Raw genomic sequence first — 22168 nt, forward strand, 5'->3', positions numbered from 1 at the left:
ATATGATGGCCTCCCAGAGTTAAACAACCGCCCTGTAGCCGTCATTCGGCTATGGGCCGGTTGTTAAGTGGTTAAAAAATAATGCACGTCTCTTAGGCTAGTGCATGAGATATGTAAATCACCTGTCACTCACAGCAAGGGGGAGGATTTGACAAAGTTTTTCTCTGTTTGTCAAGATTTATCTCACTGAACAATAAAAGAGGATTGCTCAGAGCTGGATTAACTCTTTGTAGCAAGACTGGGCTCAAATGATAGAAAATATTATATTCTACATTATGACATCAACTTTACATCCACTTTAAGCCCTTGTACACACGGTCGGAGATTCCGACAGAATGTGTCCGATCGGACCGTTTTGTCGGATATTCCGTCTGTGTGTGGTCTACATCGGACTGTTTCCGTCGGAGTATCCGACGGACCAAGTTTTCCAACTTGTTGGTAAAATTTTCCGACAAAATGCTCCGATCGGACATACTCCGATCATGTGTAGAGAATTCCGATCGGACAAAGTGCCACGCATGCTCAGATCAAATTCCTACACCAAAGCTATTGGCTACTAGCGTGAACGTAGTCCCGTCGTAACGAAATAACGTAATCACGTCGGATTTTCCAACAACTTCGTCCGACCGTGTGTATGCAACAGTTTCGGACAAAATCTGTCGGACAAAATCCGATTTGGTTGTCGGAATCTCCGACCGTGTGTACAAGGGCTAAGAGGGGATATGATTTCAATTTACAACTACCAAACTGTGGTTGACCCCACAATAGGAATACAATTTTTTTGTGGAAGGGAGTTTAATAAGACACATGGCCACTCAATAAAATTAGAAGAAAAGAGGTTTAACCTTAAACTACGTAGAGGGTTGTTTACTTTAAGAGTGGCAAGGATGTGGAATTCTCTTCCACAGGTGGTGGTTTCAGAGGGGAGCATCGATAGTTTCAAGAAACTATTAGATAAGCACCTGAACGACCACAACATACAGGGATATATGGTGTAATACTGACATATAATCCCACACACAAGTTGGACTTGATGGTCTTTTTTCAACCTCACCTACTATGTAATGCAACTGCACTTTGCAACGTGCACAGTCTATTTGCCTTTAGTAAATCAACCCCTGTGAATCTGGAGTTCCATCTTGGCTTTCAATGGCAAATTAATAGATGAATAGATGGATATAAGAACATGGATATATTTTTTTTTTAAACTGGGGCAATTGCTGTAGACATGGCAGTCCATAAAATATATTTTATTAGATTTGATTTTAATTAAAAATGAAGGGACAAGTTTGGCAGGCATGGCTGGATACTCCTGGTCTATCCCCACCACAATTGATAATGCACAGTTTATTGCCGGTTTGAATGCCTAGTATCTTTGTGACCATTACACTTAAGTGGCCTTCTGAAAATTGTCCATATAAGCACACCTCTAGTGAGATGAACTGAGAGTCACATCTTCTGTTCTCTTACCTGGGGGCTGTTCTTGTTATTTTTTTCCTGAGATGGCAAAACTCTAGTTGGTATACGACCCGTTGGCTGTTAGTTTTACCCTTAGGAAGAGGTGAAACACATATTCCTGGTTCAATTGTTTTGTTTTGAATTGTGTTTTTTGTTTTTGCCTTATACTACTGTGCCTTGATACTCTTTTCATACTATATGTGTACAATACCTCCCACTTACCAAACTGTCCTAGGGTACTATGTTACCTGGGTTATATTGTTGGTTCATGTGTTGCCAAATATGTAGAACTCTGTGATGTTCATCCTGGGTTGTTTTTACCCATATTGTTCATTGTACTCTGTCTGTTGACTTTTGGCACAATAAACATTTCTTTGATAAAAAAAAAATAATTAAGGGACTTAAAATAGTACATCACCTATTTGGATATTTATAATGTAATATTAATTTAAAGGAGAAGAAGGACCAAAGCTACTTCTCTTCTTCCACTGTCTACTGACGTCACTCAGCTGCTCCAGACTCTAGAGCAATTCACGAGTTTAATATGGAGATCTGCCCAGATATTCCTGACTGGTAGCTGGTTCAACTTGCCTGAACCAGCCGCTCCCAACCTCTCCACAGCCCGATGCTCCAGTGAGCACTGGAGGAGCAGAGCACAGAGTCGGTGATTGACCGTCACCGCTTTCTGCTCACTGAAGACTGAGTACTGAGGGATCAGTGGTGTTTTATCACTCAGTCCTCGGTCTGAGAGGTGGCAGGGGACAGGTGCAGCATCATACCAATGCTGCATCTACCTAGGCGAGTATGTGTTTAATTTTTCTAACTCTATACTTCTCTTTTTAATAAGGAAGGATGCATTGTGGAATTGTAGTAACCTACTTTAACAGGGAATCATCTTTTATTTGTTCTGGAGGGTTTCAGCTGAAAGCTTGATTAGTTTGCACATCAGTATTGCTCCTTACACATTAAATAATTCCATCACACCACTAGAACTTTGTAAGAGAGAAATATATTAAATCAATTTGAAAGGTTTTTCCATGGTTTATATACTCTTTCTAGTGTACAGGTTACTTAAAAGATATCTGCGGTCACAGCATCCACTTTAATAATATAACATTAGCATTGTAATAACAATACAAAGTTATTATTGAAAGTTATTATCTTTTTACAAATTCCTGGAATCTGCTTTGCAGCTTCTCATCTACTGTTTTCTTTCCATTTCTAAGGACTACATATCCCATGGTACCCTTACCGACTTCTTGAAGCTCCTCCTCTTAGCACCTCTGTAGTTCAGATGGCAGGCTTTGTGAATTTTGTGACACTGCAGTGCTTACTCACAGGCATAGTGAATATGTGTTGCAGAATTAATTGAAGTAAACGCGGGGATTTTCAGTTTACAAACTTCAAGCTCATTCAGAATAATATCAGTAGACTAGTAATAATTGACATAGAATGTGGAAATGAATATTTGATTTGACATTTTGACCATAGATACACTTTATTTAGTGTCTTAGAAAAAAATAACCACAACCTGGATGATCAATTTGCACATTACCCTCTTACTTTGACATTTTCCTCACTGATTGCACAGGTAAATACTGGCCCAATTTGTGAAATTAAGCATATGCATGCATGGTAATTAAAATTTTCTGTTTTTCTCTTCTAAAGATGGATACTCAGCGTATTTTTGTGGCTCCACCCTCACCAGTGTCATCTCCCAGGCCTCTTGCTCCGACCTCTCCTCGTCTCAGTCCAGCAGGGTCTGGTAGGTCCCAGCCTGAAGGATCTAGTGGATCACAGACTCCAACTTCTGGCCCACAACACTCTGTTCGTCCCTTAGCACCCGTTGGTGCTGCTGCTCCTGACCGGTCTCAACCCGAAGGATCTTTGAGACTCCACCCTGTGGGTTCTCTGTTCAGTTCTAAAGATGAGTCTGGCAGATCCCAACCAGAGGGATCATGTCCAGGCCTTCTGTCTCCTACAAGCCAGTACAGACCCTTACCTCATGCACCATCTTCACCCCGCCACTCTCCAGCCCCCAGCCCCAGAGGATCGCCACAGACCAGCAGATCACACCCTCCTAAGCGTCCAGACAGACTTCATGAACCACTTATACGGCCTAATAGTATTCATCCACCTCAAGATGAAACCGACAAATCACCATTCAATGACGCCATTTGGTGGAATGAACAGAACAAGGCAGGAGATGATTTCAGGTAAAAATGTGTTCATCCAAATCTATTAAAACATAACCTGTACATGTACAATTCCCAGGATTGCCCTATCACGAAATGGTATGATAACACTTTGCATGCTTTAATGTCAAACCAATCATAGTCTAAATATCAATCCAAATATCACCTTCCTTGAGTTATTATCAACTGTATTTATAGAACCGCAGTAGTCCTACTGTGAGATAACATTTCAAAATGCCAGGACAATGTTGCTTGTATGGAATGTGTGAAAAGCCAATAAAAGAAAAAGTCAGTGATGTATTTTACAGACATTAGTGTAGATAAGTGAGGTTGCGGTTTAGACTAATTACACCAAGTTAAGAAAATAGCTGAAATACTATAAAGCTGACTATTGGACAACAAGTATTGTGCTTTATTGAGCAAACAAAGTCATTTCACATGCAAAGTGTTTCCTAATGAATGCTGAATTCTGGACAGATACAACAAATGATCCTACTATTCTTCTTCACGTCCGGAATCTGCCGGTAAAGCAACAAAGTTCCAAATAAGCTAGGACACGAATACTGGTTTCTCAAACTTCAATGGACAATGTTTAATGAAAAAATATATCAACATACTATTAGAGAACTGCATCTGTCCTAATTACCCATATACAAACTGTAAGCCCTTGTACATATGGTCGGAGAATCCGTCGGAATGTGTCCTATCGGACCGTTTTGTTGGATAATCCGACTGTGTGTGGTATGCATCGGACTGTTTCCGTCGGAATATCCGTTGGACCAAATTTTCCAACTTGCTGGAAATATTTTCCGACAAACTGCTCTGATCGGACATACTCCGATCATGTGTAGAGAATTCCGATTGGACAAAGTGCCACGCATGCTCAGATCAAATTCCTACATCAAAGCTATTGGCTACTAGCCTGAACGTAGTCCCATCGTAACGAAATTACGTCATCACGTTCTGAAAGATCGGATTTTCCGACAACTTTGTCCGACCGTGTGTATGCAACAGTTTCGGACACAATCCGTCGGACAAAATCCGTCGGACAAGGGCTTAGAAGCAGTGGACAAAAAAATCTATTAAAAAACTTTGTCCATCCCACATTCCCTGTGTGTCACCGGACTGCTGTAACATATAACAGTACATCCAAAGTTTACAAAAAGATGGCTTCTTATTGAAAGGACTGGTGTTCTGGTAACACCCTATTGTTTGATGTTGAATTAGGATTAAAATACTGGTAAATGCAAAAAGTCCTTAAAGTTTTACTAAACCCAGGACCCAGCATTAACTAGATCTGGTCTTCCACAGTACACAAAATATGGAAAAGTAAATATTTTAGTAAATATAAACTGCTAAATACCCTTTCTCATTAGTAGTATATAGCAGTCTTGTGAGTTCTGTCTTGCTGAGCACTGGTATCTAGTTGTTAAAATTCGGCACGTCATCACAGTATAGCTGTGCAAAGAGCAGATAGACACCCCAAACATCAAAGATGTCAAATAGTGATAAATCTTATCTGTGAATACTAGATACTTTTCAATTTTTCATCCTTGCACAAAAAGTCGCCTGGCTCCCTGAGGTAAAAGGACCTCCAGATGAAAGATCCACATAGGGTCTGCTTAACACTGCTTAACACTTAGCCCGATGGAAAGGGACTTTATGATCTCCCTTTATTAGCAAAGTGTCACTATAAAAGTGCTTGTAAACCTTGGAAAAAAAAAAAAAACCCTGCAAGACAAAGGCAATGCATACTAGCTCATTATGAAATACTTACCTTAGAACGATGACCCTGGCCCTCCAAGTACAGCACGGACATCTTCCACCGGAGTTACTTCCGGGTTCGTGGCTCCGGAGCTGTGATTGGCCGGAGCCGCGATGACGTCACTCCGCAGTCACGGCACAGCTACTGAAGAAACGTCACGAGCAAGCCGTTTCTTCAGTGCGCATGTGCCGAGGACGCGGATATAGTGAATATCTCCTAAACCGTACCTACAGGAAAGTCTTATTATAGGCTTACCTGTAGGTAAAAGTGGTAGTAAAGAATTTAATGTGCTTTAACATAGGAACCAAAAACTGTACCAAAGCTAAATCTTCCGAGTTGTGCTAGTCTTGTGTGTCAGGAAAACCGATATTAGAAATGGCATCTGGGTTAAAGTAGAGCAAATTGAGTGAGCGGCTTACTACATTTTTGAGATGTTGCTTATTATTATTATAATTATACAGGATTTATATAGCGCCAACAATTTACACAGCGCTTTACAATATAAAAGGAGACAATACAGTTACAATACAATAAAATACAAGAGGATTAAGAGGGCCCTGCTCAGAAGAGCTTACAATCTAATAGATAAAAAAAAATTTGAAAGCAATTTAAGCAGTTTAATAATAAGCCCTCCCTTGGGTCAACCTTACATTGTTGCATTCAGTTGGGTTCTAATACATGAGATAGGGACCTTTGCAGGGAAATCTTGGGGATTTAAATTACCATTACTGGTTCACTGAGGAGAGATTAATTAAGACTGAGGTTAGTGACACATGTATGAAGGATATGAAATAATTGATCAAATGAGATTCAGTGCAATTGTCTGAGTTCAGCACTTATGAAAGATATCTATCCTTCCCTAAATGACTAAATGCCATGCACTATAAATAGTGTAGAGCAGGGGTGTCCAACCTTTTGACCTTCCTGGGCCACATGGGAAGAAGAGGAACTGTCTTGGGCTGCGCATAAATTACACTAAAAAATAACGATAGCTGATGAGTAAAAAAAAGTCAGACCGATCACAAGTTCACGATCACTGATATAGATAATGGAACTATCTGAGTAATAGAACTTCCTTTTTTTGTCCTCTTTATTATAAAAGTAAAAGAGGGCAACATAAAGCTAGTGCGATATTTGACACATTTTTTTAATTAACTAACCCATCAATATCTGGTACGATTGGATGTGATAGTAATTTTCAATGAATTCTCAAGCTGCTCATCAGATATTTTGATTTTAATTTTGCCCTTTGTGTTCTTGAAAATAATTGCTCACAAATATAGATGCTGCTGAAATGAATGACATGAATAAGGCATGATTGTGAAGAGTGGGAGTTTTCTTTGGGAAGATAAAATGTATAAAAGTCCAGTAAAGAGCTACTTTCGAATTTTTCTATGGCCACATGTGTTTGCTAAGTGTAAAAACATTTTTTACAAAAAATTCCCCCCCAAAAAGCAACATTTTTTAAGTAATTGTTATGATTTTATGTTGGGCTGCACTGATAGCCGTCTTGGCCTGCAGGTTGGACACCCCTGGTGTAGACTGTCCAGATAACCTCAAGACATCAGTAAATTGATCAGTCCTGTAGACGTTACACTCCAGTCACACGTCACAATTTTTTAATTTAAGTTGACACAGGAGACACATAATACAACTTGCCTACAATTCTTAAAGCAGACCTTCAGTCATTTTTTCATCTTTCCATCTATTAATTCCTCTGCCCTTGTTTTAACTTTGGATAGTACATTTTTTTTTTTTTCGGCCAGTAAATACCTTATACAACCCACTTTCTGTTTCTTGTCTAGTCATTAGCCTAGGCTTAGGACATCATGTACAGCTCTCTTTCTCTCAAGGGGGGGGGGGGGTGATTCATTAGAGGGCCAATGAGAGCTGCAGAGCTGGAGGTGTGTGTCTGTGTAAATCCAGGAAGTGAACAGGCAGCAGCTTCAGCTGGCCACAGTTAAAATGGATGCAGCCAGACTTAATGGAGGGAGATTTCTGCAGCATATTTTGCAAGTACAGAATCACAGTATATTTATAAAATAATATTTTTATTACAAAGATATTTTTATTACAAAGATATTTTTATTACAAATTATGTGAGAAGACTACAGGTCTACTTTATTTACCCAACTGCCTGCTAACTATTTATTTTATTTATTTTTATTTTCATCAATATAGCTCAGATGGACAAATTCCCTGCTTGGCTATTGGATGTAGCCACTGTTTGGCTGACAGTATTCTGCCCATCGATTTTTCAGTAGAAGAATGCCAGGCAGTTGAGGGTCAGCAGGGCCAACCAGGAAGCACATTTTGATTGGCTCGTCACCAACTGGTTGAAATTTGCACAGTGTATGGCCAGGTTTAATCCCAATAGTCATAGTATCCTTACAATATGAGTGGCATTTACTCGGCAGGAATATAGACCAATGTGTTCACTGCTTAAAGGCAGCACCATCTCTATTGAGCATAAGAGAGGATGATCCTCTGCCTTCCTCTCTTTAGATAGAGATGTGTTCAGCTGTATAGCAGTGTGCAGAGAGCTTGCAGATAATGCTATTTGTGTCCAGACATAGACAGACTATGATAACAAACCTGCCCCCCACAACTTGCATTATTTTTACTTATGTGAAATGACTTTCCTTTGACATTGTAATGTTCTTAGTTATCTTTAGTGATTTTCCTACCTGAATTTTAGAGTGCTTTGTGTATCTCTTCCAAATCTGTGCAGTAATCCAGTAAATAAAACTTAGCCTATGTGCATTATCTTCCTGTAATAAAGACCAGTCACTGCCGCTCTCTCTCCTTGTACCAGAGTGACTGGTCTTGTCTCTGCCCTCTCTTGTATTTCTATGCAGGCGATCTATAGTAGGTGGAGCCTGCTGAGCCCCTCCCACAGCTCTGCTCACTTCCCATCGATATGTACAGTGCCGTGATGATGTCACTGTGAAGTGCAACAAATGTGATCTGCCATTTTAGCAGCCAATTCTAATGTGGTGTGGGAGTAGTGAACAGGTCCTGACTGTCAATATTGTGTGGGGGATAAATGGTAGTTTGTGTGAATTACCGTATTTATCGGCGCATAACACGCACCTTTTTCCCCTGAAAACAGGGGGGAAACCGCGGGTGCATGTTATACGCCAACAGCATACCTCTGAGGGGATGGAGGGGGACAAGTGCCGCTGGAAATCACTGAGAAGCCATCTCCTCTCCACTCGGCCCTCTGACACACAGTCCCGCCTCCGCCACTGGCATTGGACCAGTGTTCCGTCTATCACAGGAGCTGATCCAATGCCAATGGCGGAGGCGGGACTGTGTATGTGACTGCCGACTGAGAGCAAGGAAACAGATGACGGCTCTGTGCTTTCATCTGAGATATGGTGAGCTGCTGCAGATGGGCACACGAAAAAGTATTTTATCCTGAAACTTGGGGTGCGTGTTATACGCTGGCACGTGCTATACGCCAATAAATACGGTACTTAGACATTCAATTGCAACTGCTGAGCAACTGAATTTTTCTTTCTGCTCAAAAGATACCTGAGTGAATAGCAATGAGACAGGAATATTAGTGGATGCCATACACTTATCACATATTGGTATTGAGAATGTCTTCAAGGTCTTCAAAATATGCTTGTTTGTCTACCTCTAGTGCTTGTCTGGTCTTAAGCTGACCATAGACTGATTGAAATTCGGCCTGGTTTAGCAGATCCATGTATGGGGCATCTGGTTATACTGAAGTCCATTCATTGATGGACTTCAGTACAAACAGCCTGTTGGATTTTTGTCATGTGATCACTGCCAGGCTACTATATATATCTGATGACTTGGAAACCTCCCGCTGTCAGAATACAAAAACTCTATGGAAGGGATTCCCCCATCGACACTGACTGTGTTGATGGGAGAATCAAGCAAATTTCTTTCCTTTAACCTATAGTTGAAAGAAGGAAAATTGGTTAATGTATGGTCTCCTTTAGTAGTACGTAGTACTTTGTCCAATCTGGTGATTATCTTATCCACTGTCTCCTTTCCTAGGGTATATGTTATTACATGGAATGTTGGATGTGCTGTGCCACCTACAGACCTCACCTCCTTGCTCTGCCTTAATGCTGGAGATGGCAAGACCGATATGTTTGTTATAGGGTGAGATGAATATTTGTGTTCCTCTATTCAGCGGATAAATAAAATGTAATGGGTGCCATATATAACTCTCCCTTTATTGTCTTTCCATAGGTTACAGGAGGTCAACTCCATGATCAATAAGCGTCTGAAAGATGCGCTCTTTTCGGATCAGTGGAGCGAGGTGTTTATGGATGTTCTGAGTCCATTCAGCTATGTGCTGGTGAGCATCAGGCCTAACTCGTGTGTGCCACAATCAGTCAGCTTTCTATTTACATGTCTCTGACATCTTACTTACTGTATTCAGGTCACCCTCTGTATATGGATGTGCTTTACCACAAATTGATTTGTTGGCTTCCAGATAGATTTTCTCCTCTCCTGCTGAAGATTGTTTCGCACTCTTAATAATTGCTCTTGATATATCCTTGTCCACTGTCCTTAGCCATGCTTGATACATACAGTATGTATGTCTACATACATACTACATATGGTACATACAGTATTATATCACGGTAGCTTCAGATGATTAGCAGATCATGTGAAATTTTAATTATTACCCCTTATCTTATTTTTATTTAAACTTAATATGCAGCCTCTTTAAAGAGCTGTGGACAAATATGGGGAATGTTATGGCTGCTTTCTTGGCCTTCATGCTCATCCATTGGCTTTGTTATTTGCTGAAGCACAGAACTGAATTGGAAATCTGAAATGCATATCTGTTCTGATTTTTTTTATTCTGCTTGCTAGTTTTCGAATCAACGGCTCCAGAAATGTCAGAGACAAACTAGCACTTTCAGGAGGTTAGCCATGGCAGTCACCATATTTCTCTCAGCATCTTTAAATCTAGTCTTTGGGAGGCCAACTCTTGAGTGGCCGCCCCCACACATAAAGAATGAGCCAGTTTTGATTGTTTTGACACTGATGGGTTGCGTAATGTACAAGAAACATTTATTTGGGAATTACAGATAGAAGAATGGCTTTATGGTTTTGTAGACATCTTGCAACTGTGGGAGATTTAACCCCCTATAGTAATCTAAAGAAGATTCCAGTACATATCATTGGATGTTAACGTGGTTCTACTGCCCTGTCTTGCAACTGTGTGGAATTTAACCCCCTGTCCCAAATCAAAAACAGAAAAATCATGTTTAGGTGGAATCGACATTTAATGAGAGTTTGCATAGAATGGTATATTGTATGCAAGTTATGTTTTTATGCAGGATAGAAGAGGTTAACAGAAGTTACAGAAGTACTTCAGATGTAGCCACTGTTTGGCTGACAGTATTCTGCCCATCGATTTTTCATTCGAAGACTGCCAGGCAGTTGGGGGTCAGCAGGGCCACCCAGGAAGCACATTTTGATTGGCTCGTCACCAACTGGATGAAATTTGCACAGAGTATGGCCAGGTTTAATCCCAATAGTCATAGTATCCTTACAATGTGAGTGGCATTTACTTGACAGGAATATAGACCAATGTGTTCACTGCTTAAAGGCAGCACCATCTCTATTGAGCATAAGAGAGGATGATCCTCTGCTTTCCTCTCTTTAGATAGAGAAGTGTTCAGCTGTACAGCAGTGTGCAGAGAGCTTGCAGATAATGCTATCTGTGTCCAGACATAGACAGACTATGATAACAAACCTGCTCCCCATGACTTGCATTATTTTTACTTATGTGAAATGACTTTCCTTTGACATTGTAATGTTCTTAGTAACCTGTAGTGATCTTCTTACCTGAATTTTAGAGTGCTTTGTGTATCTCTTCCAGATCTGTGCAGTAATCCAGTATAAAACTTAGCCTATGTGCATTATCTTCCTGTAATAAAGACCAGTCACTGCCTCTCTCCCTCCTTGTACTAGGGTGACTAGTCTTGTATCTGCCCTCTCTTGTATTTCTATGCAGGCAGCCTATAGTAGGTGGAGCCTGCTGAGCTCCTCCTTCAGCTCTGCTCACTTCCCATCGATATGTACAGTGCCGTGATGTCACTGTGAAGTGCAACAAATGTGATCTCCCACTTTAGCAGCCAATTCTAATGTGGTGTGGGAGTAGTGATCAGGTCCTGACTGTCTATATTTTGTGGGGGACAAATGGTAGTTTGCGAATTACCATATTTATCGACGTATAACACGCACCTTTTCCCCCTGAAAATAGGGGGAAAATCGCGGGTGCATGTTATACACCAACAGCATACCTTCGAAGGGGAAGGAGGAGGGACAAGTGCCGCCGGAAATCACTGAGCCGCCATCTCCTCTCTACTCGGCTCTCTGACACACAGTTCCACCTCCGCCATCAGCATTGGACCAGTGTTCTGTCTATCACAGGAGCTGATCCAATGCCAATGGAGGAGGCGGGACTGTGTATGTGAATGCCGACTGAGAGCAAGGAAACAGATGACGGCTTGGTGCTTTCATCCAAGATATGGTGAGCTGCATTGAGGGGGGCAGCTGGGCTCACAACAGGCTGGGCACACAACAGGCTGCAGATGGGCACACAACAGGCTGGGCACACAACAGGCTGCAGATGGGCACACAAAAAAGTACTTTTTCCTGAAACTTCCCTCTTAAATTGGGGTGCGTGTTATACGCCAGCGCATGTTATACGCCGATAAATATGGTACTTAGACATGCAATTGTAACTGCTGAGCAACTGAATTTTTCTTTCTGCTCAAAAGATACCTGAGTGAATAGCAATGAGACAGGAATATTAGTGGATGCCATACACTTATCACATATTGGTATTGAGAAGGGCTTCAAGGTCTTCAAAATATGCTTGTTTGTCTACCTCTAGTATTTGTCTGGTCTTAAGCCGACCATAGACTGATTGAAATTTGGCCTGGTTCAGCTGGTTGTACTGAAGTCGATCCATTGATCGACTTCAGTATAACCAACCTGTTGGATTTTTGTCATGTGATCACGGCCAGACTGCTATAGCTGCTGGCAGTGATCATTGTAGTCTGACGACTTGGAAACCTCCCACTGTCAGAATACAAAAACACCATGGGAGGGATTCCCCCATCGACACTGACTGTGTTGATGGGAGAATCAAGCTAATTTGGAAAGAAAATTGGTTAATGTATGGTCTCCTTTAGTAGTAGTTAACCCCCTGGCCCAAATCTAAAACAGAAAAATCATGTTTAGGTGGAATCGACATTTAATGAGAGTTTGCATAGAATGGTATATTGTATGCAAGTTATGTTTTTATGCAGGATAGAAGTGGTTAACAAAAGTTACAGAAGTACTTCAGATATACAATAATTTAAAGAAGATTCCACTGCATATTATTAGATTTTAACATGGGTTTATTGCCCCTTACTTCATGTGTAAATTAGTAAATTGCCCCCAACCACCACCCACTCCATTATGTCATGGCTGAACTCCAAACAAGCAATAAGGTACAAAAACAGAATTATACTATCTAATCTGCCAGAATATTTGTAACACTGTGCAGTCGGTCTTGTGATTCAGATAGCATTGGTGAAATTAAAGAATATGTCAACCCAAAATTTCATTCCTGTTATGTGCCTGCTGTACCAAGTACTTGTATAAAAAACAATCCTATTCTCTTTGTATTGATTCCTTTGTGTGAAAGCCCTGGTGCTCCTGCCAGTCCATCTGCATTCCTATTAAACACACTTTAGGCATGAGCACAGCATGGTCAGTTTTCTAGCTGTGCTGAGAATTTAGTCTGCTCTTCTGCAATGATCAGACTTGTGCGGACAGCCTCCCTACACAGTCATTCACTGGGGAGATCAGTGTACTGCTGTTTCTCTTCCACCAGCTCTCTAGATCATTATGCAGCAGAGAACAGAGGGTATGTGATCACTTGTAAAAAAGGGGGAAAAATATATATAAACCAAAAAAGAGAGCGGCACTCACAGGTCTTGAAAGATGAACGCACAATGGCAGTTTAATTTGACGTTTCGACCAGGCACAAGCTCGTCTTCCTCAGGAAGCTTGTGCCTCATTGAATTAAACCGCCATCATGTGTTCACCATTCAAGACCCGTGAGTGCTGCTTCCGTTTTTGGTTTATGTGCACTACAGTCTTTGCTGTGCACCTGGGCCCATTTTTTACCCTTGATTTGTGTGCGGTGACAACCATTGGATATCATATATATATATATATATATATATATATATATATATATATATATATATAAGAAGGCCAGTATGGTAACCTGAATTTATGGGAGGCGTCCGGGGGGTATTTAAGCAGACCATTCACCTGTAGTCCTTGTCCGTTCCGGTGCACGATTCGTTACGTCACTAGGCTGACTCTTCCCAACTCACTTTGTGTTCCTGAGTTGTGTGGCTTCTCCGTTTTTGGTTTTTCGCCAATCGAGTCTTGCTCGCTGTTGCAGGTTGGATTCGTAAACCATTTCTTCGTATCAAGTATAGTTGTTGAGATCCGTTATGTTCCCCATTTCGTATTTACAGCTCTTGTAGCGGAACTTACGAATTGTTCGTAGGTCTCTGAGCGCAGTCTTTGTTTAACCATGATACAAACCACAAAACTAATTTCTTAGCTCGTAAAAACAATCTCCGAGTCCTATTTCATACACTCTACAGTCCAATTCGAATGTAGCCAAATTGGCGGCACGATTTTAATCAGATTCATTCCATACACGCTACAGCCCAATTCAAATCTAGTCGTGTCGGTGGCACAGCAATTCATATCGCATCCATTTCATACATGCTACAGCCTGATTTTAATCTAGTCACGTCGGCGGCACAACGATTCGTATCGGGTTCATTTCATGCACTCTCAGGCCGCGTACACACGGACGGACTGTTCGCCCAACTTTGTCCGTCCAACAGTTTCGGCAAACAGTCCGCTCAAAATTAGCATGGACGGACATGGCCACACACGACGAACGAACAGTTTGCTGAAACCGTGCACGATGACGTGAACGGCACGTACGACGGGACGAAAAATACGACGTCCTATACACTGCATTATAACTTTCGGCGTGTTAAGCCTTTCTGAGCATGCGCGGAACTTAGTTTGTCGAACAAGCCTACACACGGGCGGACTGTTCGCTCAAACAAGGTTTCAGCGGACAGTTTTACGGAATTTCCGAAAAACCTTGTTCGTCAAACTGTCCGCTGAAACTGTCCGCTGAAAGCCCACACACGAGCGGACTGTCCGCCCAAACACTGTTCAGCGGACAAAGTTGGGCGAACAGTCCGCCCGTGTGTACGCGGCCTCAGTCCGATTCAAATCTAGTCGCATCAGCGACACAACAATTTGTGTCAGATCCGTTTCATACACGCTACAGGCCAATTTGAATCTAGTTGCATCGGCAGCACAGCGAGTCGTATCGATTCCATTTTATATGCTCTCAGTCCGATTCAAATCTAGTCATTTTGGCGGCACAGCGATTTGTATCGGATCCATTTCATACACGCTACAGCCCGATTCTAATCTAGTCGCATTCGGCGGCACAACGATTCATATCGGATCCATTTCATACACGCTACAGCCCGATTCAAATCTAGTCGCGTCGGAGGTACAACAATTCGTATCGGGTCCATTTCATACACTCTTAGTCATGGTTGACAATCGCTCATGATTACAGTTCATTCCCACATATTTCAGTTATCTGCTATCCTTATTTTTGCCTTCTTAATAAGGCCACTTTCTTGCAATCGTTGCAAGCATGTCTCCAGTGGCACACAATCCGGCCACTCAGCATCTCCAGTGGCACACAATCTGGCCACTCAGCATCTCCAGTGGCATATTGAGCCACTCACCGTTTTCTGTCTGTCATTTCTCCTTTAGGTCAGTTGAATTTAGGTTGTTCCATCCTGCAACAGGTTGGACATTATTTTCTCAAGTAAAAAACAAACAAAACACAGGGACCGCATCTGCACCAGGGGAGCAGTCGCATATCAACGGGTGGGGCAGGTCGTTTTAACAGGTAAAAAAAAGAAAAAAAACTGGACTTCTTTGTCACCCTTACTACAGGTTCCCGGTCGACTGAATTCTCGACCTCACTACGACTTCACAGCTAGGGCGCCAGTCAGGTGTGTAGTACATGGGTTCTACTCTCACTTCTCACTTCACATACACGATATGGACTGCTCGTTGGGCTTTAGTAGATATACAAACAGAAGACAAAAAACAGCGCCAACCTAAGTGCAGTATTTCAGATCACAGGTATTTATTCGTAAAGTAATACACTCACTCTCTGTCAGGATAGTTCAGGCACATCACGTTTACGTGGAAAAGAAGTTTGTGGGGGACATCACAGGGCTCCCGGGGAGAAGCGGTCCTCTTTTTGCTGTTGGTTCCTGTCCGGTGGTGCCGGTGGTTCCCAGTGTCTCCGGCTCGGTGTTGCAGCGTCACAGAGGTCAGAACGTCGTTGCACGCATTCGGAGCATGCGTGCTCCTTCCTCAGGCATATCGACCACCATGTTGGAAGTGGTCAAATAGGGAAAAGGCGGTGCTGATTGGTCAGTATGGTTAGGGTACCTCCCCTATGTGGGGCGGGGTTATTGTGGCCAAAGCCCGGTGTTAATAGGCTGTGTGTTACAGGCTGGCTGAGATCCATTAAAGGGAGTACTGTAGGACAGGATATATGTGTAAACATTGATTGGAGAGAGTTTTTTGTATGAAAGTCTTTTTAAAAATGGCATTTTGTGGAGAATAAAAAGTTTTATTTATAAACATATATAAAAATGATAATAAAAATAGATATGGATTTAGATGTCACGAAAAAAATGGGAAAAAAATAGTTAAAAAATAGAAAGAAATTTATTTAAAAAAAAAAAAAAGGATTTTGGCAAAAAAAAATAAAACATGCGGAAAAAGTCACCAAGAATGTATTTCTTTGTGAGATATACAAAAAATGATAATCTAAAAAATTATAAAAAGAAAAAAACAAAAACAAAAAGATTATATATGAAATAAGAGAAAATATATGAGGAAATATATGTATGGAAAATAATGTTAATAATTGATTTAATTGATAATAGTAAAAAATTGATAATGGTAAAAAATTGATATACACATATATATGGGAGAAAAGAAGCACTTTTGATAGTAAACAAATGATGGATAATAAGTAGGACCAAGTGATATATATATAAAAAAAGTTAAATGAAAATATATAAAAATAAAATTTATGAAAATAAAAATAAAGATAAAAATAAAAATAAAATTAAAAGGAAAATAAAAATAAAAATAAATATAAAAATAATAAAAAGAAAAATAAATATAAAAGTAAAAATAAAATTAAAATAAAAGGGGGGGGGGGAGGAAATACACACACATGTGCATAAACAAGGAAAAAGAAAAAGAGAAAGAGAGAATGTGTGGAACACATGCCCGGGATATATACTGTGTGCATCAGTGCGCTCATACATACAGGCTTCTGCGCATGTACACGTGTGCACACCTATATAGAATCAAATATGAAATATGGACAGGAGGTTCTAAAAAGGCGCGTCAGTCCTAAGTGTGTTTTATCCAAATGGATGTGTGGCTCTGCGTCGGGGGGGGGAAGAGGGAAAGACAGAAAACAGAATGATGAACTGATGGGGGGGGCATAAGGGGACAAAGAAAGGGACGGGGGATGTAATGAGAAGGTATGGTGAACGAAAATTATGTATCTCTCGTAGTGGCATCCCTGGTTACACAACTGAGTTTATTTCTATTTCTTCGTTGAGGCCTCCAGGCGTAAGGGTGTCAAGCGTGTATATCCAGAAGGTTTCCCTCTCGCAGAGACGTTTAAAACGCTCTGCGAGGGAGAATGATCCAGGTACCTGTTCAATTGCCCATACCTGCATACCCTCAGTGGAACCTTGGTGATGTTCTTTAAAATGTCGTGGGATGGTTAGATTGGAGTCTCCTTCCACCGATCTGCGATGCTCACCGAACCTCTTTCTCAGGGTTCGGGTGGTACGTCCAATGTAGAGTAGATTGCAGGGTCAACGGATCGCATATACTACGAATTCTGAAGAGCAGTTGTAGAATTCTTTAAGTTGATATGTATTGCCCTTAGTGGTGAAGGATTTTTGACGATGGTGAATGAATTTGCAGGTCAAACACTTCAGTTTTTTACATTGATACATGCCCTTCAGGGTAAGAAATTTGTTGTTGGTTGTTTTCAGTTTACTCGGGGCGATGAAACTTTTTACATTTCGGGCTCTACGGTATGTGATCCTGGGGGTATTTGTAATGGAGGTTTTTAGTAAGGGGTCTTCCAGAAGGATACCCCAATGGTTTTGGAAAATCCTTTCCATTTTTTTATGTTGAGAGTGATATTGGGTGATAAATCTGGTGATATGAGTTTGGGAATAGGCAGTCTGTTTTTTCGGTATGGTTTCGTGTTGCTGGGGTAAGTCATGGGGTGTTTCTGACTGGGTGTCTAGGAGTTTGGCAAAGGCTTCCTCTACTAGGGTGGAAGGATAGCCTTTGTCCTCAAATTTTCTTTTAAACAAGGTACCTTGCTCTATATAGTCTGAATTGTGAGTGCAATTTCGTTTCAGACGATTGAATTGGCTTTTTGGAATATTAGAAATCCACCTCGGGTGGTGGCAACTTTGGAAATGCAGATACGAGTTTCCTGCAGTGGGTTTGATGTGGTTTCTTGCGAAAATGCTATTGTCAGTATGGCAAAGTTCAAGATCCAAGAAGGGTAAACTATCTGAACTGAATTTGAAAGAAAAAGATAGACCTAGATTATTGGCGTTACAATGGGATACGAAATCATCTATGGGTGGTCCGGTACTGTCCCATATGATGATAATATCGTCTATGTAACGGCCTATATAAATTATGTGTTCTGTATAGGGATTGTTGTTCCAGATCTATAGATGTTCCCAGAGGCCCATTGCCAGATTTGCATAGCTAGGTGCAAAATTAGCACCCATAGCTGTCCGTTGAATTTGTAGATAGAATTTTTTATTGAAGGAAAAGTAGTTGTGAGTGAGGAAAAAATTTGTGGAGTCTAAGATGAACTCTGCTTGCGCAGTTTTTAGGGATGGGTCTAGGGCTAGAAAATGTTTTACCTCTCGAAGGCCAACATCATGGGGGATGGATGTATATAGAGAATTGACATCCAAAGAAACCCAGTGGGCTCCCAGGGGTAGGTTTTTAGAATGTCTAGCAGATGTGTACCATCACGTATGTAGGTTTGGAGATTTTGTGCCAAAGGTTGCAAGAAATGATCAATATAGATGGAAAAAGAGCTTGTTATGCTCTCCATTGCAGCTACAATAGGTCTACCTGGGGGATTTTCTGAGTTTTTGTGTATTTTTGGGAGATAATAGAAGTATGGGGTGTTATAATATGTTATGGATAAGAAGGAGGCTTCTGCTTTCGTAACAATTTGATCCCTAAGGGCTTGCTTTATAAGTGCTTCAGCTTCTAGAGAGAAGAGGGGGAGTGGGTCGCTTTTTAAGGGTTTATATGTATTTTTATCAGAAAGTAGTCTGTTGGCTTCGTTTATATAATCATTATAATTCTGAATTACCACACCACCCCCTTTGTCTGCTGTTTTAATGACAATGGAGTTGTTTTTTGTTAGGTTCTGGAGGGCCCGAGTTTCTTGGGGAGTGAGGTTATTTTTACGACGCTGTAAGGAAGAGGTGGGGGTAGATTTACAAAGACGTTTTATGTCTGCATATACAACCTGGTAGAAACTTTGTATGTATGGGCCTTTGGCCTGGCTGGGGTTGAATATGGATTTTGGCCGAATTGGAGTGTGTTTCACTGGGGGGGAATCTAACTGATAATGTGTAAAATAGGGAGTGTCTGAGAACATGGTAGTAGTGGCAGAGTCTTCATTCATATTGTATAATTCTTCCAAAATGGCTAAACAAGGATCATCTTGATCTGCATTTGTTGTAAACAGAGGGGAAATATTATTATCACTGGATTTTGTAGTATTGTTGGGATTTTCTTTATTGGATTTGATATTGAAGAAGCTTTTTAGTGTAAGATTTCGTACAAATTTATTTAGATCCACAAATAAGGTAAAAGGATTGGGATTTGAGGTAGGTGCAAAATTGAGTCCTCGTTGGGCTTTAGTTACTGTCACACGTTTATTTGAATTACACTCTGTTTTCAAAGGGCGACCCTTCACCTATGCAGACAAGGTTGCTAAATGATTGAGCTTGCTAATTGAGCAGCGGCTGGGCCCAGCACCCAGCACTCCATGGTGACCACTCTGTCTACAGCAGTATCTGACGTCCAGACCAGAGTGGGCATCCTAGAAGTGTGCCCATCTGCGGCCCTCCCGCACTCAACCGCTGTTCTGGTTCTGGCACCTCCACCTGCAGGTATGCCAGAGATGAGTTCTACCATCTTCCCTGCTCATCTCGTGCCGGCCAGCATCAGGAAGGACATCTTGGATGGCAAGGACGTCAATCTGGCTTCCCTCCTTATATATCGGCCTACGACCTGGCGGAGAATAAATCATACACCTGGGGGGACGTCTTAGTGGTCCATAAGTCCAAAGACCTCAGGCTCAACCGCAAGATGACAGTCACAGAATTTGTATTGGCCTTCGAGATTTGGAAACGACCTTTGTTTGGCCAGCCCCAGCAGGGGGGAAGAGCTGGACTTATACCTCTATGCAGTGGTGAACCTAGGCTGTAAATATAGTGGGTTTTCCTTTTTACCACTACTACCATTTGTTTTTGGCCAAAGCAGCAGCCAGGCTCATGCAGTTTCAAGCTGCCACAAACACGACATAGAGCTCTTCTGCCACCACTTTGCCAGTCTATGCTCCCCACTCTGTGCTATCTGCCAGTCCTCCACTCATATGGCAAACTGGTGCTCTAATGCAGCCACTAGATGCCCCCTCAACTTCCCCTCCACCTCCGGTATCAGTCAGGGCTTGCCGGTACCCGCACAACCACACCAGTTGGACAAGTTGGGGTGGTCTATCCTGTCGATCTGCAATAACTTTAATTATGACTCATGCAATTTTAGTCAATGCCAGCTGCTTCACATTTGTGCAACGTGCCACAGGGCACAACCGAAAATTACGTGCCATCTGAAGCAGCACAACACCAGTGGCTGGGGTTTTACCTCTCCGCACACCCAACTCCCTCCCTGACCGTTTTCCTGATAAACTGATTTACATCAGGATTCCACACCAGCCTCATCATGTTACCCCTGTAAGCAGCCACTAATGAACAAGCTATAGACCAGAGGTCTCAAAGTGGCGGCCCTCCAGCTGTTGTGAAACTACAAGTCCCATTAGGCATTTCAAGGCTGACAGTTACAAGCATGACTCCCACAGGCAGAGGCATGATGGGTCATGTAGTTTTGCAACAGCTGGAGGGCCGCCACTTTGAGACCCCTGCTATAGACAGTCTATTACAGGCCGAACTGGACCGAGGGTTCATCATCGACCCCTTTGCGCAGTCACCTTTTAGTACCTAAAGCATTACTTCTATTGGGCTTGTCAAGGGTAAGTTGTTGAATAAACTTTGGTTGGTGTATTGGTGTACGACTTGTCTGCGCCTCATTCATCCCACATCCCAAGTCTAAATTCCATAATTCCTTCTGAGGAGTTCTCCCTGAAATATGCATCGGTTGTCCTGGCTATTCAGGCCATTATTGGCATAGGTACTGGCGCATGGCTGTCCAAAGCAGACATTTTAGACATGTTTAAGCTACTGCCCATGGAGCCATCCCTCTAGCGATGGCATGGCATCAAGTGGAAAGGTTCATATTTCTTCACCACCAAGTTGACCTTTGGCTCTAAAAACAGCCCGTGGCCCTTACCTGGATTCTGTTGCACCAGGCCCAGTGCCAGATAGTTATTCATTATCTTGATGACTTTCTGCTCATCGAGCGGCCTGGCGTTCCCCCGGTAGATTTGGACAGACTAAGGCCGCGTACACACGGGCGGATTGTCTGCCCAACTAAGTTCGGCAGACAATCCGACAGACAGTCCGTTCAAAATTTGCATGAACGGACTTGACCACACACGATGAGCAGACAGTCCGCTGAAAGCGTGCGTGATGACGTGTACAGCACATACGACGGGACTAGAAAAACGACGTCCTATACACTGCAATGCAACCTTCGGCCGTGTAAACCCTTTTTGAGCATGCGCCATACTTAGTCCGTCCAACTTGCCTACACACGAGCGGACTGTCCGTAAGACTTTGTTCGTCAGACTGTCCGCTGAAGCCCACACACGAGCGGATTGTCCGCTGAAACACTGTTCAGCGGACTAAGTTGGACAGACAATCCGCCCGTGTGTACGCGGCCTAATAGTGGTATTTGGCAATCTCAATGTGCCTATAGCAGAACATAAAGTGAAAGGCCCGGCACACTCCATCACCTTGCTAGGCATCACTTTTGACACTCACTCCATGCAGGTTAGCATCTGACAAATTGGCCCAAATCAGGCCGGTCATTCACGTCTTTTCCCTTTCGCAAGGGTGTAATAAGAGACAGCTACAATCCTTGTTAGAATGCTTAATTTTGCCATGAGGATTATCCCTCAGGGGTAGTGTTTCATTTCACGTCTCCTGGTTTTTCTCTCTCAGGTACAAGACCCAGATCAAATTCTCAGGTTGGACCCAGCAGCGATAGCAGATTTGACAATGTGGGATGATGAGTTCCTTACAAATTGGAACGGCATATCTATGTTCATCCGGTCAGCATTAGCTTC

The 22168-nt window shown here is 42.0% G+C and overlaps 1 protein-coding gene across 1 annotated transcript in view; it reads left to right on the forward strand.

Moving 5' to 3' along the window:
- The window catches only part of INPP5J (inositol polyphosphate-5-phosphatase J), a 76748-nt gene that overhangs the window by 18466 nt on the left and 36114 nt on the right, over nt 1–22168 (forward strand). Inside the window, exons 2-4 of the mRNA XM_077461188.1 lie at nt 3127–3674; nt 9451–9558; nt 9649–9757. Coding sequence (XP_077317314.1) covers nt 3127–3674; nt 9451–9558; nt 9649–9757 — 765 coding nt within the window. The remainder of the gene's footprint in view (nt 1–3126; nt 3675–9450; nt 9559–9648; nt 9758–22168) is intronic.

The sequence above is a fragment of the Lithobates pipiens genome, unplaced genomic scaffold, assembly GCF_037356315.1.
Source record: "Lithobates pipiens isolate NorthernLeopardFrog02 unplaced genomic scaffold, aLitPip1_a1.2 Scaffold_3, whole genome shotgun sequence".
Lineage (NCBI taxonomy): Eukaryota > Metazoa > Chordata > Amphibia > Anura > Ranidae > Lithobates > Lithobates pipiens.